General features: G+C 43.0%; 1 protein-coding gene across 4 annotated transcripts in view; it reads right to left on the minus strand.

Moving 5' to 3' along the window:
• The window catches only part of NRP1 (neuropilin 1), a 134,694-nt gene extending 120,440 nt beyond the window's left edge, over nt 1–14,254 (minus strand). For all 4 annotated transcript variants that reach the window (XM_047066727.1, XM_047066725.1, XM_047066728.1 and 1 more), the window contains exons 1-2: nt 14,182–14,254; nt 10,567–10,741 (exon numbers count right to left, since the gene is read on the minus strand). In XM_047066727.1, the coding sequence (XP_046922683.1) occupies nt 10,567–10,741; nt 14,182–14,254 (248 nt within the window). The remainder of the gene's footprint in view (nt 1–10,566; nt 10,742–14,181) is intronic.
• Nucleotides 14,255–18,051: the final 3,797 nt, after the last annotated feature.

Consider the following 18,051-nt stretch of genomic DNA (forward strand, 5'->3'; position numbering starts at 1 on the left):
GAAAAAGAGGAATTGAAGCTATGTCTAGGCTGTGTTGCTCCATCAGAGCCTGATGTTGTTACATCTGCCTGAGAGGCACTGGTTGAGGTTGTCAAAACCACAGTATTCACAGCACCACAACCCAGCCATTCACAGATTGTGACCCCGCCCACCTTCCCTGTGTCCTGCCTCACAGATGGAAATGAAGGGCAGACGTGCAATTATACTACATGCCCCTGATCCTCACCAGAACACTTTTCACAGGAGCTGCTAACATGTTCCCCCGACAATCAGAAATCCCCAGCTCCTGTTAATGAACTAACACACACCAGATATGAGGCTAGATCCACTAAGGAGGGAAAGGAGGATGTCTTAACGGACTGAACCAAGATAACCTAACAGTTACTCAGGGACAAAAAAATTGGCAATGGAATAAAGGATAAGGAAAACATAAAACTTTTTCTAAAGAAAGAAAGAAAGAAAGAAAGAAAGAAAGAAAGAAAGAAAATCCAATCAGTTCTATAAAAAAACCTCACTCTTCCTTCTGCCCGGGGTCAACAACCTTCACTGAAAAATGAAATTACGGGCTACCACTTGTAGAAGGGAAGACGCTTCTAGGGCAGTTCTGGTGATGTTTTGGCTCCAGTGGAACCAGGGCTAAAATGCATTTCAAACATACACAGGGTAAGAGCAGTGGGCTGTACATGTATGAGAGGCTAACCCCTGCCCCCCCCCCACCTTCTGCTTGATCACTCCCCAGCTGATCAGCCAGCCTTGCCTGTGTGGCTGGGAACTGAGGCTCCAAAGTTATGCTAAGCAAAATAAGTCAGAGAAAGACAGATATCATATGATTTCACTGATATGTGGAATTTGAGAAACTTAACAGAAGACCATAGGGGGAAGGGAAGGAAAGATAAGATACAGAGAGGGAGGCAAACCATAAGAGACTCTTAAATACAGAGAAGAAACTGAGGGTTGATGGGGGTGGGGGGTTGGAGAAGGCGGGGAAAATGGGTGATGGGCATTGAGAAGGGTACTTGTTGGGATGAGCACTGAGTGTCATCAGTAAGAGATGAATCACGGAATCTACTCCTGAAGCCAAGACTACACTGTATGTTAGCTCACTTGACAATAAATTAAAACAAACAAACAAAACAAAACAAAACAAAAAACAAAGAAAGTTCCAGTTCTGATGCCTCTGACTAGGCAGGTGGGGAAGGAGGAGGGGGAACCTGGCCAGATTTCGATAACGCACCTCCGTGTCTGGGGAGTGGCTGCCATCACGTCTTTTCGAAAAACTGGCACTGAGACCAATGGAACACCCACTTGGACAGTTACCAGAATTGCTCCTTTGCTCTCCCTTCACTGACTTTTGCTAGTCTGTCCCCCAGAGTGCCCACTGTGAACTCTACTCAGGGCAACATTGTTCTTTTCTCTTCTTTCCAGACTTCAATTTCAAGAAAAGTCAGCTGTGTAGTTCCACTAATTTATATGTGCAAAGCACTGTGGGGATGGTAGAGAGCAGAAATGAAAGTAAGACACAGTGTCTACTTCCAAAGAGTTCACTACCCAATGGGGAGACCAACCTTTACCTGTACTGTTAGAATGAAGAACCTGAACAGATGGGTGGTAGGAGAGAGATGCAAATGCACTCTCATTGTCCAACTAATGAGAATTTGTCATTTCTAGTGGCTGAAATTTTTTCAAGAGTGGATTGATCCAGAAATTAAAATTTTAATCATCTTTTTCTGTGACCAACTGTGTTACAAATAAACGCCTGCTTTCTCAAGCTATTCAAGAATGAACAGGCAGGTATGAACTGAGATAAAAGGTAAAATATCAGTCTCATTTGCCAGGGATTTCTCTGTCTAAAAATCATCATCCCAAACAAGATGAAGTCAAGCTACCATGCTTGTGGGGTTTTGTGTCTTTTATTTTGTTTGGGTCAAGAGCCTGTTCTTTTTTCTTTAAATTTGGGAATTCAGTGCTCTTAATTTTTTTTTAAGTTCACTTATTTTGAAAGAGAGAGAGCACATGAGTGGGGAAGGGCAGAGAGAGAGAGAGGGAGAGAGAATCCCAAGCAGGCTGTGCGCTGACAGCTGACAGTGCAGAGCCCAATGTGGGGCTCGAACTCAGGAAACAGGGAGATCATGACTTGAGCTGAAGTTGGATGCTTAACCGACTGAGCCACCCAGGCATCCCTAGTGCCTTCAATTTTTTTTTTTAAGTTCTCTCTCTCGGAACAAGATTTTGAGCACATTTAATTTTTTTTCCATGCCATTTCAGTGACTGCTTATATTTCACACAATAGCTTCCCTGCTCATAGCATCTGTTGGTTGGAGAGTCAGGCAAGAAGTTGGAATCACAAATATATTGACTGGCCTTTGGCACCTCTGGCTGTTCTAAAGAAATTTAAGAAGTTGAATAAGGAGACATTCAGCATCCTCTTTCAGCCTGGGACTGGCTGCTCTCTCTGTGACATGCCAGTCCATCAGAAGCAACAAGCCATCACCTCCAACCTGGCCAGCTGATTATACAAGTATCTGACCAGATAAAAACAAAATACTCTGGAGCATCTGTTTCTTCTCAAAAAACACTCTTCTGTTTCTCATAGGAATCCAGGGCCTGAGCAAACATTCTCCATTTAACCCTTACAGAGTCATGATGGCAAATAGAAGTATCAAAACTTTACAGATAGGGAAGACATGAGAGAGCAAAACTTTCCTGACATTTGCCTGAGATTAAGTAAATGAGCCATGCTTGGAAGACAAGGAATCCTGCTGCCTTCTGGGCCTGTGAAAAAGCCCTGGACCCAGCTGGGATCTCACATGTCCCCCGAACCAATTGCATAAATCGAACGCTTGTGCTGCCTGGTTATCAGGCTTTACATAAATATTGTGTTTGTATGTGCTTTGAGCTTTCCAACTCCACCAACCAAAGGGACCAGAATTTAGATATTTCCCCCCCAGGATTTCATCCCCAAGTTAAGGCAAGTTATTTTACTTTACTTTACTTTAATTTCATTTTATTTTATTTTGTTTTATTTTATTAATTTATTTTTGAGAGAGAGAGAGAGATAGAGAGAGAGCAGGGAGAGGGAAAGGGGGAGAGAGAGAATCTTAAGCAGGCTCCACACTCAGTGTGAAGCCCTATGCGGGGCTCAATCCCACAACCCTGGGATCATGACCTGAGCCAAAATCAAGAGTCGACACTCAACTAACTAAGCCACCCAACCCCAAGGCAAGTTTTAACTGAGTGTAAAATCACCAATTGGTGTGAAGTTTCTGTGCACCATTTTTAGCAGTTCTTACCTAATCTGAACTGAGAGTTCCAAAACTAAGTCCTTCCCCAGAGTTAGTTGGTTTGTATTCAAAGTTTTGTGTGAGGTGTTTCATAGAAGAAAATGGCTACTTGAATAAAAGATAAGGTGGCAACCCTTCATAAGAATTTTCTCATTCAAAAGGGACATCACAAGCCGCATCAGTCACAAAGATGGAAAGGGATTTGGTGCAGCAGCTGAGCATTTGGGCTCAGTCTAACTTTTGTAAACCTCAGTGCTGCCATCTGTAAAATGGGGATGATAGGAAGATTAAGTGACATCCCGTGCACGTACATAGTGCTTAGTGAGTGCCATGGCAGGCATGGAGTGAGGACCCAACAATAAGAACCAGCCATGATCATTACTTTCTAAACACTCTATCAACTATTTAAATTAAAGGGGAAAAAAAACATGTTGACTGAATAAGATATAAAATGTGTACAATATAGACCTGGGTGTGATCAGGAAAGAATCCAAGTTACAAGGCAATTGAGTGGACAGAAGCCAAAAGATTATTTTTCCTCTCTGCTCTTCTGCAGAATTTAGTAGAGTTCTGAATGAATGAAGTTCATTTGCTAAGCTAACTGCAAAGACTAAGTGATTTCAAACATAAGCAGCATAATGTGTTTGGCATGCTTCACAGCCAATCTGAGAGTTATCCTGACCTCATGCCATCCCTAAGTGACCTAGATACTAGACACAGTTCTATCAACACAGAATAGCAGGAAAAATCTTTTTTTGAGGTGCTATGTTCTGCCAAGTCACTGACTCCTACAATCAGGATTGATTACAAACACCCAATTAAGAAGCATTTGGAACCTGATCTGAACACTAATCTTGTCTCTTGTTCTTCTTTGGGCTTAATGATCAGCCTTGATGAATACTACAACAGCAATTAGTTAAGTTTATTTTGTAGCCTCCTTTACAAGCACACACACACATGCACATATGTGTTTGTGTGTGTGCTTCTGCCAGAGTATGTCAGCATGCATGCAAGTATCAAGTTTTATGCTGGAAAGAAAGGAGCTGAGAATATGCATGCCGGCTGAAGGCATATGTCTCATTTGGATCGATTTTTAAGTGTCTGATCCCCAAGTGAAATCTGGTTGGAAATGCCATGCACATGTTGATTCAATTTGATAAGATTTCAACTAACCTTCTCTTTTAGTTTCTCATAAAGGTTTCTTCTTTCAAATTACCAAAATGCCTAACGCGAAACAACCCTATAATACTCAAAATTCATTATGATCAAATGTGACTGCTTATAGTAAAAAATAATAAAGAAAGTTAATTTTATTAAACACATGGGGTTTTGTTCAAATTGAATCAGTGCTAATGGAAAAAAAATCAAAAGGAAGAAAGTAGATAATTATCTGCCTGAGTAGTAACCAAGGAGGCTGCAGGTGGTAGCAACAACATTGGCCAGCAGTTGTTCTAAGAAGGGTTCATTCTTATCCACTCAAAAGTTTTTAATTGAGTGGTGTCTCTCACACTGACCATGTCAGGAAGTTACTTAGGATGAAAATCAACAATGAAAAACTGAAAAGTAAAGCAAAGGAAGATTTTTCTGCATTTGCCTTGAATCTAAAGCAAGCTCCAGATTGAAAACTTTGTGTATATTTTAACATATGCATAATATATGTAACAAATACAAGAGATTTCTACAGGAGTTACTAAAAAATATTAGAGTACACTTCAGTATGACTGTTATTATTATTACTATTATTATTATTAGAAAGGGAATAGTATGCATTGTTCTATCTCTATTCCAAAGAGTTTTATCATATTCGAAGGATAGTGCATACAGACTTCTAAGACTATAGTTTAGTTTTGTCTGACTTTGAAATTTATAGAAATGGAATCACAGAAGTTAGGACAGTAGTCATCCTTAAAAAGCTAAAGGCTAGTGACTGAAAGCGAACATAAGGGGGCTTCTTCATAGGAAGCTGGAAATGTTTACTTTGGATTGGTTATATGGATGTGCTCACCTTATAAAATTTTATCAAACTTCACACTGTGTGTATTTTTCTACATACATATCATACCTTAATTAAAAGAACCTATACTTCTATATTTCATATAGAAAATGGAGAAGTATTTTGGTTTAAAATACTCACTGTTTTCCATAAAACAAAGACTTTGTTTGGGTGTAAGTGATGCTCTAAAATGCAAGACTGGGACTAGAGTAAGGCACTCACCTCAAAAACAAAAAAAATGAAAAACTTACCAATCAAGATAAATAATATTTTAATGCAGCATTTAAAAAAATCAAAATTAATTGGGGATAAAAAACCCATGTGGAACAAAGGAAAATAAGAAAAGACAAACAGAAAATAGCACTCAGGGAAACCAAAAATGGAACTTATACTTCCCCAAATTGGCAATAAATGACAAAGTGGCCATTGGATAATTAAATTGGTGGAAATTATCAGACCTGAGAAACTAGCATAACATTAATTTTCATTCAGTGAGTTTACAGTCTATGAAAATAAATGAAATGACCAGTGTTTCTAAGTTCGTAAGAACTTAGGTAATTTTAAAAGTGGCATTAAAGAAACAGTGTGTGATCTATTCCAACAAAATGCCCAAACTTGAGTATTATCTCTGGTTAGTTAGAATTTTCTTATAACTAAACTTCACATGAAGTTACAAGAGTGAAATCTCCTTTGATTGCATTGAAATAGAAAAAAACCCTCCTTTTGGTTACACAAAGAACAGATTACAAATCTCTTCTAGACAAAAATCACCTGTACCATGTTAGCTTGTGTCTTGGTGAAATCCTGCAAAACAGCAACTGACAAATCAGCCATTGGAACCAGGAACCAGTCAGTAAGAAGACCACTACTGAGTTTTCTCCCTCCAATACTACCACCTTTTTAGACTCTTTCTGGAGCTCCACATTCATTTTCTTAATGTTTTTAACCCAAAGTCTGTGAAATTTTTATTGCTCCCTAGATGAGGACATCTGATCTGAATGTAATCACACACCTCTTTGCTCAGCAGTATTTGTCACAACCCATTATAAATTATCATGCTGATAGTTTGCATTGCTGGGAAACCGGAAAAGCTCCATAAATTCTAACTACTGTATCAATGACATTCTTGTTTATTATGCAGATATAAAGTTTTATGAGATTCAAGATGTCTGCTTTACCACTGAAGAAAACTGTAGCTGAGTAAGAGCTAACTAGCTCAACGTAAATGCTGAAAACCATTTACAGGTCACAATGAACACTGTTTTCTGAAAAACACTTCAGCAGGTTGCCTTTTTCTTTCTTTTCTGTTTGTAACTATGCTTTGACACTTTACAGGTATGGAGGATTTTACTGGTACATTCCTTCCATACCTTCTCCTCCTTCAGAATATTCTCTAGCCACCTCTCTTTTATCAACATAACAATAAAACCAGGTGGTAATTCTAGCTAAACGTCCTAGTGCAATGTTAGCCACAGACAGATTCTCTACTGCCCTACTGGTTGATTGATTGATTGATCAATACTATACATTGTTCAATAAAAGAACTCTGGTAGTTATAATAGTATGTCTTTATGTTTATTCGTAATGAAACCTGACTTTCATACTGCAACCTGAAGCATAGATTGTTGCATTTTAAAATTATCAGGCACAAACTTGCAAATCCATTTTCCCTAAGGAAGTAACGCCTTGATATCCACTCTAAAAACCTTTTGTAAGGTTAGGTTCATAGTGCTTATGTGTTGGGTTGGTCTTGGAGCTCTTCACATGAAAAATTGGTACTGCATTAGTATATTGTTAAAAATTACACATAGTTTTTAATTTAATTATAAATAAAACAATACCAATTTAAATAAGTAAATATTTTTCCTACCAGAGCTAATCTATTTAATTACTTATCCATCCCTTCACTCCACAAAAGGAATTTTACCTGGGTTTTAAGGATGTTCCTCAATAAGCAAATGTGCTAGGGAATTGATTTCTTAAACTTTCACATGGTGGAAGTTGACTGTACACATACTAGAAAGCTTCAAGAGAAATTGCCAGGTATATTTTATGTGGATCATCCCATTACTGGATCTATGTATTTAGTTTCACATATGCTTAAGTTTCATATTTCTAAATGTTCTAACCATCACCAAGTTGTTAAAGATATCATAATAACAGTGGCAACTTCTTTTGAGGGAAGCTTTTTAACTTTTCAAAGGGCTTTCATAGCCACTACCCTATTTTATCTTGCCAATAACCCAATGACATTGGACTTTTTACTGCTCTTAGACATAAAATGTAGCTGAAACAGGCGAAGATATTAAATATCTCAAATAAGACAATCAGTTTGATCTTAACAGGAATGATTACTAAAAGCTTGCCAGCTCACTGTATTTGGTTTATTGTACCTAATTTTGTATCAACTCAAATATGTTTTTGGAAGGAGCCTATTATAAATGACCAAAAAAAAAAACAAACAAAAACGAAAACAAAAAAAACACAAAAACCTACCCCAAACCCACTAAAATGTAAAAAACAAAGAAACTATGCTCTTGCACATCCAACAAAAAATTTTTGCCTATGAATTTGTTCTCCCAAGGGTTATTGGTATTTTTCATTTTTGTAGGGAATTTTAATTTTAAATTAAAGCTGTAGATTATTCTCACAGCCTTCACAAAAGATTGTCAGAATTGTGCCACGCTTGTATCTCAACTGCAACATGCAACAGTGACCAGGAGTCACATGTGGACCAGCCTGAAAATATAGTGACAGCAATGTCTTAAGCTGCTCTTCCTATATCATTTTTTGAATTTTTATTGATAAGACAATCAGGTAGCAACACTTCAAAACAGGGCACAAAGCTATTTTCTATGCCATCATCTCCGTTGACTTCATCAGGCTAAATATTATCAGCCTTTCAAGGCTGGCCAGGAGATGGCACCTTTACAGAGAACAAATCCCTACTCGCTACAGTTAAGAAACCACTTCACTCTGTAGCCTTGAAAAATCTCGCCTCTATCAGAACAACAGCAACAATCTTCTTGGTCATGTCAGTTTCTTGAATACCTTGTCGATATCACTAAAATTTTCCCTTGCTATAAATTATAATTATCCCTTTTCTTGTCATGTTTAAGAAAGAACATTGAAAAAGTGCTCTTCCAATTCCACAACCCTCCACCTCCCATTATGATATAGCAAATAGTTATTGCAGACTTACTGCCTGCCAGACACTGTGATACGCACTTAACACATATTAACTCACTTGACTGGCTTCCCCTTCATACACTTCTACTCCAGCTTGCACCAGCTCACAAGAACCCCTCATGCACGTCTCTTTGCAAGTCTGCATACAGTGACATCACATAGATAGTTTGAAACTGGCCATGGTGGGAATATTTACACTACAGAAATTGGCAAATGTTACAAATGAGGACTTGACCCACCCCCTTCCAAGAACCAGTTGTTCAACCCTTACCAGCACACCATTGCTACTGACTACTGATTATTTTGAATGTTTTAGCTATTATATCATATGCAGATGTGGTCATGATTTTCAGATCAGGATTTAGTAGACATGAGTTTACTAAAATGTAATGGCATCTTATCTTTGGAAAAATGTTATTACTTGAACATGTTTTACCATCTCTTAAAAATATCTCTTATAGCAGTTTAAATATTTTCAAAAAGCAAAAAATAAAACAAAATAAAATGAAAGAGAGAACAAACATCCAGCTTCTCTAGGTGACTGACGCTGTAAAACCACCATACAGAATATTGGCAACAACAATAAACTCCCTGTTTCTTAGCAGTCACTGGAACACTCTATTAATGGCAACTTTCATACAAGATTAAGAAGTCAATATAATGCCCTGAGGCACAGAACAAGGATTAAATTGGAATCAGCATACTTTTTTTACACTCTAGTGTATGCTGATTATTTGGAAATTGATCAACAGTGTATGAATGTATGCTAATTCTCTAGGTACCAGAATGTTGAATTAGCCTGATGACCTCATTTCCCTGCCCATGAAACACTAGTTTACCCCACCAACTCAACAGGTCGTTAAGGACTTCCTACAGGTGGGAACGTTTTCATATTACTCTGTTCTTCCCTAAAAAGGCTATGTGTTTGCAAATAGAACATTTTTAATAATGAACGTGCCTGCATAATAATGTTTATATCCAATGGAAACCATAGCCTACTCACATCGTATGGAATTATATCAAACTGATCCATTTTAAAACTTGGGAAAACATATTGGTCCCCGAGAAACACTTTAGAATTGAGATTTAAGTAGATTGTTTTCCTTGGCTAAAACTATTTCGTTATCCAAACATTCATTAAAGGTAGATATTCAGGTTCAAGTGTCTGGAGAACACCTCACATGCAGGGTGGCAGAGTGTGGTAACGCGGACAAGACAGAGACAGGTGGTCTCGTGGATGTCCAGAGAGAAGAGCAAATCCTGGATCTGAGGAGACTGCTGCCTGCAATGTTAAAACACATTTTCTACACTGTGCAAAGCAAGATCCACACACTAGCTCATTCATATAAAGTGAAAAGATAAAATTTAGACTGTATCTATAGTGAGGATATTTTGATAATAAGGAAATCTGGCATAAATTGATGCTTATTTACTTAACAGTAGAAGGCGTTAGCAAGATGAAAGCAGATAGATGAAATAATAATTTATATTTGAGCCCCATTGTATTCATTATGCATTAACATTTTTTTTGCATTTTCCACAAGACACTTGCAATCATTAGTCTACAACGAAAACCCCTCATCCAGCTTACACTATATGCCTTATTTTTATTCAATGACACTTTGCTTTTGTCATGTCAAATTCAATAAGATTCAGTCCTTAAATCACAAAATGTGTCACAGATTTGTTAAAAAATACCCAACCTCATCATCTGTTGATGCTATATATGTTAGTAACCCACAATATTAAATAAAAATCTTAAGTGAAAGTTTGGGTTTCTAGTTCTTCCCCTTTCCAGGAACAAAAAAAAAGAGAAAGAAATGTAAATATACATTTCTTAACAAAAGAGTTCTGAAACCATAAGTGTTACCAGGAAAAAAAAATTGAGAGATTATACATTTAAACATAATATGCTAGTTTGGGGAACTCAGAAATTACTTAACATAATTTAATTTCCATACCATTGATACACGATCTGGCCTAGATCAGAATCCCTCCTGGATCCATTTATATCCCATACTGTACACACAGACTTCCCCCCCTTAGGCATCCATGACCACTAGATGGTGGTGTGGTGCCCTGTTCAAATACTTTCTCACTTACTTGCAGTCTCTGTCCTCCAAATCAAAGTGAGGGTTGAAGTTGATCATAATTCTCTGGTATGGGTCAGGAGCCTGAATCAGCCATTCACATTTTTCACTTGGGTGATAAGAATGAGGATAACCAGGAGATGTAAGGTACCCTGGGCTTTCAATTTTTATAGTATCACCACATTTATCTGTAATAAAAATAACATTTTAGTAAATCTTTCCCTGACAACCATTTAGGTATTCTAGCTTTATACAAACATTACTGGTTATTAAACATTCCACAACTCTGTAGGGGGAACTCCAAGAGGTCCCCACAGGCCCTTCAGGTGGCACTGATAGCAACCCCCCACCAAGGAACACTCTTTGATCCCAGGAAGGTTAGCACAGGAGAAAAGTAGACTGACATCTGACAGGACTCCACCCTTACCCCCACAAAGTTCCTTCCCAAGAAAAAAGGTCTTCTAGCGTTAAAAACATTAAATCCTCTCAATGGATGTTAACATGGTCCCCAGGGAGCTTCTACTAGACTTAATTATCCCCCAAGAAGTGTAATCGCATTAAGTAGCAAGTTCTGAGTGGAAGGTGACTAAAAGAAGTGATTCGACCCCTTGTGTGGCTTTTTGATGATAAGCCTGGTCTATGTCATTGATCAGTGGGGATTGTCATCCAAGATTTCGATTGGCTTAAAGCCAAACCTTTTGTGTTGTTGTTTTATCTGCCCATAAATCTAAGTGATTTTGAGTTATCTCTGCTCTGGAGATCCAGATCAACAGAGAACAAAGTGTATTTGGTGAAGCAGAAATAATTCTGCTCTACCGCTCCAAGTAAAGTTGTTCAGTCCTAGAGACTAGATCAAAGCTACTGGGCAGAAAGAAAAATAAATAGCCACCCGGCATTAATTCTAATTCCCTATATGTTGAAAAAAAAATCCTACCACACATGAGGTCTGGGTATGGTAAGCCATAGTCTCACATTCTGCGAAAGGTGAGCTTACTAGTTTTGAGCCCTCATTTAAAAAACAAAAACAAAAACCAAATGCTGAAGTGATTCACTGAGAGCCAAATAAACCAGTCACTGGGCTGCTTTATTGTTCAGCGTAGATTCTCATTGTCACTTTTTATGATGGATTTCATGCTGGAGAGTCTCAGCCTGAAATGCTGCCACATTTATTGATGCTTAATTTTAAGCAATAAAAATTTGGTGCATAAACTATGTAAGAGGAATAGGTATGAAAGCAGTGAAATATATAAGCCTATCAATCACAAATTTTCAGTAATGGTATATATAGATTTTAATATTGCATCTAATAGATTCCCTGTGGAAAGAGAATGGCATTCTTTGCTCTCAGCATGAATTTATAAATCTACAGAATTTTATTACAGGAAAACCAGGTCAAATGGAAATGAAAGATGAAGTGCACATCAAAAATGCATAAAGCTACATGCATTACAGAAATCATTTCCCATAAATTAAAAAGAAGACAATATAAATCACATTGTTTTTCTCAATTGCTAGATGTTTCTGACCCTGTTTCTTAGACTGGGGGGTACCCTTCTACTGGTTTCCTTTGCCTTGGCTTTTAAAAGCTTAAGGTTTGCCAAGAAGAAATGTTGCAACTAGAGTTCAGGATCTCAACTAATGATCATGTTGGACTCTGTTATGTGATTCTACTGAGGCTTTTCCATTATTTCAAATGTGTAGAAAACTTGGAAAGTGACCCCATCTCATTAAGTCTCCTCCAGCTCTATACAAACATCATGGCAGTGTCTGGCATCCGTAAGAGGAGTGAAATAAAACAGCACTGCTTCTAGTCACTCCACAGAGTCACTTCAGAAGACATTTAGGTAGACTCGGTACCACACCAGAGCTCTTTAATCTGTGACTTCTGAGAAAGTGACAGTGTAATAAGATAATGTGGACTGCTAGACTCCCTGGCTCTGTTAAATCTCTCTAACAGTTGATTAAGAAAGAGCAATTTCTAATGACTCTGGACCATTAGACCTAAATAAGGTTAATGAATTAATTTAGCAGACACTGGTACTTGGAGGAGGTGGACATGGCTTTAAGACGTCTGCTGTGTTACAGAGGCATTTACTGGCTCTGGTCACTGAACGCATAGCAACATGGCTTTAACCAGGCAAGCTCACAGACTGGAGCTCAGGTTCTCAGCATTCCCCAGATTTCTGCTAAGAAAATTTAAAAATATACTATATATATATATATATATATATATATATATATCCATGGACTTCACAATCTAAAGTCTGGAAGCTATTTGCATTAGGCTACGAATCCATCCTGTGAATATCCCTACTAAGGACTTAATCTCGGGAGTTGTAGAGGGCAGAGGTTGGGTTACTGTAATTTCTAAAGTCTAACCACTTGACCTCTTTCAATTGGAGGAGAATGTTTTTCATCCCTTGCCAGCCAGATTATAGAAAGATGCCACTAACTCAGGTTCATTAATAAACTGAACTCCATATTTACAGGTGTGTGTGTGTGTGTGTGTGTGTGTGTGTTTGTGTGTGTGTGTGTGTGTGTGTGTGTTGCCTCTAAGCTTTTCTTTTAGAACACTGCTTGGTGGCTGTTGGGGGAAATCTATTGCTTCAATCACAAAACCTCCAAAAAGCATATTAGAGAGATTAACTCCTATCATAAAGACGTGATTTAAATTCCTCTTGGTATGAACCCCTCCACTTGTGGCCTCTTATTAAAACAATATACCACAGTAAGTAGTGGGTGTTCTTTTTTTCCCTAATTACTTTGATTGAAATCTAAGCCAGACAAAAATAAATATTTGATAAATAGTTAATAATAATTGCTGAAGAATTACTGTAAAGATAATTCCATATCCTTGCCTTCACCTACTTTAAAGTGTAAGTTAAACATGCCTACAACCAGATCACATTTTAAAATACATTATTTAGTTTACAGAATACTGTTTATAACCCAGCACTCTTTCATTTACTTAGCAGTGAGTGGTGTTAGAAGCTAAGTGGAAGCTGTAGCTAGGTTAGGGATTTTCAGATATCCCGGTGTCTTACACTGTATATATCAGATTCCTTTATTGACACTATGTAACTTTCATTCATACTTCAGACAGATGAGGGGCGATATGTAAAGACAGAGGACGGAGGTCCAGCAACCCCAAACCGCTATCTCTTGCAGGCACCCACCAGAGGAGATGGTTTCAAAGAGCTGCAAAACAACCAGGAAGTTCTCCCGGCAAAGTGTTCATTAACTTTCAACAGCCATCAGATTTTTGAAAGGGAGTCTCATCTAATTGCCTTTGGGAGGAAACATTATTAAGATAATTGGTGTGCTGATCTGGGAAGGTAGGCAGCTTTGCCTTGTAACGGAGGTAGGAAAACCCCCATAACCAAACAACCAACTTGGGGAGGGAGGCGGAGGACTTGAAATCTTCCTGCCCCGAACCGACCGTTCTTATTTTTTTATTTCTCCTCCTGGACAAAAGTTTCCTCCGCCCAGGAGGTGGCTATTCCCGGTGCATCCCGGCAGTTCCGCGTGAGTCCCGTGGCTGGAGCGGGAAGCCCGAGTCCCGGCCGGACGCGGGCAGCGGGGGAGCCCGGGCGCCGCGCTGTCACACGCGCCTCCGCCTGTCACTTACCGTTTCGAAAAGCGCTGGCCGGGGCGAAGGCGACGGCGAGCGCGGCGCAGAGGAGCGGCAGCCCCCTCTCCATTCTCCCTTCGCCGGATCCCCAGGCAGACGCGGGAGAACCAGAACGTGCGGGGAAAATAGAGCAAAGCGGGGAATCTAAACAATCTGAAGAGCTTCAACTCCGCCTAGGGCCGTAAAATCCTCAGTCCGTCTTGGAGAAAGGAGAGCAGCGATGCAATGCCTTGATCCGAGAGAAATGCTTCTCTTTTTGTGTCTCAAGTCGCCTGCATCCTGTCATTTAGCTCCGGTTTCCTCTCTCTTTTCCCACACTTGTTCCTCTTCCAGGAGCCACTGCCCGGGCCATGTCTCAAAAAAAAAAAAAAAAAAAAAAAAAAAAAAGGAGGGGGGGCTAGACGGGGGAGGAGGGAGGTAGGGAAACACACCAAAGCCAATTTCCAGAAAAAAAAAAAAAATCCGGCTTGTTTCTGGACCCGTTGGAGCCGAGGAGCTGGCGCCCAGGGGAGGTCTGGGGTGTCTGCGCGAAGGAGAGGAGCACGCAATGAAAAGATGAGCGGGAGACAGAGGAGTTTCACCAACTGCACCCCCGCCTCCCCCACCTCCTTCGTCCTCCCCCTCCCCTTCTGGAGCCCTTCCCTCGCTTCCTCCCTCCCCTCTGCCGGCACAGGCTCGCCAGTAATTGCCTGACAGGAGACTGGAAGGAACAAGTTTCCCTCCGTGTGCTTTCCCCGTCCGTCTGTCGGTCTCTCCTGGAGGCCCTGAAGGATATCCACGGGAAGGGAGGCGTTGGGGGGTCTGCGCCCAGGGCGTGTGTGTGTGTGTGTGTGTGTGTGTGTGTTTGGAAAGAAAGCATCGAGGTCGGTGCCAGCGACTGACTGGGTCGGGCTAGCCTACCTCTGCGCGCTCGCTCAGGACCCCCGGGGGAGAGCCCGGCCGCTGGTGGAGGATCGCCGGGATCCGGCCGCGGAGGAGTGCGGCGCGCCCGGGAACTGGCTACAGCTTCGAGCAACTCCAAATCCCCGACCCGCGGCGGCGAGGAGCGCTGGGCCTGCCCGGTCACTCCCGCTGTGCCGGCCCGAGGCCCGGGGCGAGGAGGAGCAGGGCTCCCCTGGCGCTCCGGGCCAGGACGAGGGAGACCCGGGAAAGCTAGGCTGGAGTGGGAGACGCACCACAGAGCCAGGCAAGGGTTGACAGTGTCGCTGCCACGTAAATCCGAATCAGACCACTCGAGCGGGCGAGGCTGTGCTGCAGCCGCACACGGCCTCCCTGTCCCGCAGCAGGGCGCGCTGCCGGGCGCCAGTGGTGCCCGGGTGCCCGCCGCGCACCGGGGGCTCCATTGTTAACTGAGATCTGGGGCCCTCTCCTCCGGGACAGAGGGAACGCGGGAGGGTGGGAAGTGGTGCGTCTTCAGCTAGGGGGCAGCCGTCGTCCGACCCCGCCCAGACTCTTGTCTCTCTGGAGCCCAGGTGTTCCCGGGGGTTGGCAATTAGGGGTCTAGGGGCCCCCGTTTCTGTGCCTCTGCTGGGAGGGAGAACAGTAGCGGGGTAGCAGGGCTCTTGGCAGGGCTCGCACGGTGCCCGCCCCAGGCCACAAGCAATTGTCATGCCAGTCCTCCAGCTCCTGTCCACCCCCACCTCCCGTGGCGGCGCGTCCTCACTGTGGACTGGATGCCCCCCAGCTCCATCCCCAAAGGCTTTCCCGGAACTGCTGCATAAGGCCTCTGAGGATATGGATAGCAAGAATAGGGAACAAACGTTTCGGCCACCGATCAGGCCCTTGAGAGGGTAAATGCCCTCGGACCCCCCTCCCAAAGAGTTCGTGCGGGAGGTGAAAAGGTCACTACACCTTCTGGGAATAGGCGTTCTGCACACACCCTGAAAGCAGAGCTTTATTCCTACCTGGCGCAAAGAGCTGGCAAAAGAGATTTAAGAATGTTGGCCAGGAGACTCTGGTCAAGGGTTTTGGCGGAAGAACTAGGGGCGGGACGGGAGGAGGGCAGCCCGAGGCGCGCGGGCCCGGCAACGCGCGATGGCGCGCGCCCCTCGGGGTGCCGGCGGGCTAGTGGCCGGGCGGAGGTGCAGCCGTGGCGCCCGCATTCACCGCGCGCTCTCTCCGGGTCCAGCTTTCCTTCCCGCTGCGGGCGCGCGGGAAGCCCCCGCCTCGAAGCTGGAGACCCGGCCTCAGGGCGCCTCCTTCCCCTCACCAGTTTCCCGAGTCTTGGCTCTCGGACCCCCGGGAGGCGCTGGGTGGGGAGGTGGCGCTACGAGGCCGGGAGTCAAATGCCCGGGTTGAGCGGAAGGGACAGTGGCGGGGCCGTGGGCAGCCCGGCGTCCGGGGGCCCTGGCGGCCGGCGGGAGGGCGGGAGGGAGGCGAGACCAGGGCGCCAGCCGCGCCCAGCGCAGACCCGGGGGAGCAGGCGCTGCGGAGGAAAGCCCCGGCGCTTGGCTACGACAGGCGCACGTCGCCTCCTCCCCGTGTCCTCTCTGCCTCCAGCGCACCCCCGCCAGTCCCAAGCCCCAGCTGCGCAGGGCGAACGGCATCATCAGATTTGGGGTGACCCCGAGCGACCTCCGTCCCGGGCTCGGAGAGAAAGGCGCCTCTCAGAACCTGGCGGGTTGACAGAGAAGGGGAATGGGGAGGGGTGTGCAGCGATCAGGGCGTCCTCCAGTCGCAAACACCCGCCTTCTTCCTACTGGGAACTAGGAGGCCGCACTAGCTCCAGGGAGCCGTTTCTGACCGGACTGTGCCTCCGCGGGGTGAGCGAGGGGGCACACGCGGGAGACTTGAGCTGTATTGTTTTTATAAAACTGCCGCCAATCTCTCTTCCCCTTTCCCTGCTGAGTGTGCAGTTCCCAGCCTGGACCCACCGCGCTAACAAATAAAGCCACCAGATCAGGCGCTCAGAGAGGGACTACCCCCACTCTGCAACCTCGCCGCCCCCTCTGGCTCCCTTCCTCCTTTCCCGGAGGAAGGGCACCTCCAGCGTGTCGACACGCAGGAAAAAAACAAAAACAAAAACAAAAAAAACCCAAAAAACTCCTGTCTTCTCTCTTGCTCACCGGTGAACACTTTAGCCAGGCTTTCTCCAAGCAACTAATAAGACTTGCACTAAGTGCTTGGGGGGAACTATCAAATTTAAGTTCTGCCTCTGATTTTTCTGGGCTTACCTGATCTGAGGCTTTTCTAGACTTCTTAGTTTCTACACAGTACTGGGGAATGGAGCCCTACCACACTGATTGATAATTGCCAGCTAGTGGGTTGGTACAGAGCAAATTGTCCTTGCTAACAACCTCTTTCCTCTGCTGTTAGATTCCGCTTAAGTGCTGAAAAGGGTCAGTTTTAGATTTCCGCAATTCTCCAGCAAGGGAGACAGACCGACCTTTATATGAGAATAAGTGATAGACAGAGGAAGAATTTGGCAGTGTTCCTAGGTTGATTTTATTTTGATCTCACGAACACATCACTCTTCCTGGCATCACAAATCCCCAGACTAGATAGGACCCAGTTTCAGTGAAGGGAAGATTCATGGAGCATACTTCCAGAATGCCAGGCGGAGGCCCTGGGTGGGCAACACCGAGCCCCATAGACTCCCACACTGGAACTGCAGAGGAATAAGGGACACAGACCTCCCTAGCAGGGCTGGAATCTTTGCCCGCCATTAAGAATAGACTGGGTGGTAAATGTTTGGTTCTTTTCATCAAGCTCTCGTCAATTTATCAGGAATAAGATGAGATCCATTGCTCCGGGAGGGCCATTTGAGCCACAAACTTCCTCAAAGTATTCCAGGTTGATGCAATATGGAGATTGAGGTTGGTATTTCAAAACTATATCAAGTCTAGGCAAGTTTTTTAAAGCACCAAA

The sequence above is a fragment of the Lynx rufus genome, unplaced genomic scaffold (genome assembly GCF_022079265.1).
Source record: "Lynx rufus isolate CCGP_SWC_20201006 ecotype Redwood Valley unplaced genomic scaffold, mLynRuf1.p SCAF_7, whole genome shotgun sequence".
Classification (NCBI taxonomy): domain Eukaryota; kingdom Metazoa; phylum Chordata; class Mammalia; order Carnivora; family Felidae; genus Lynx; species Lynx rufus.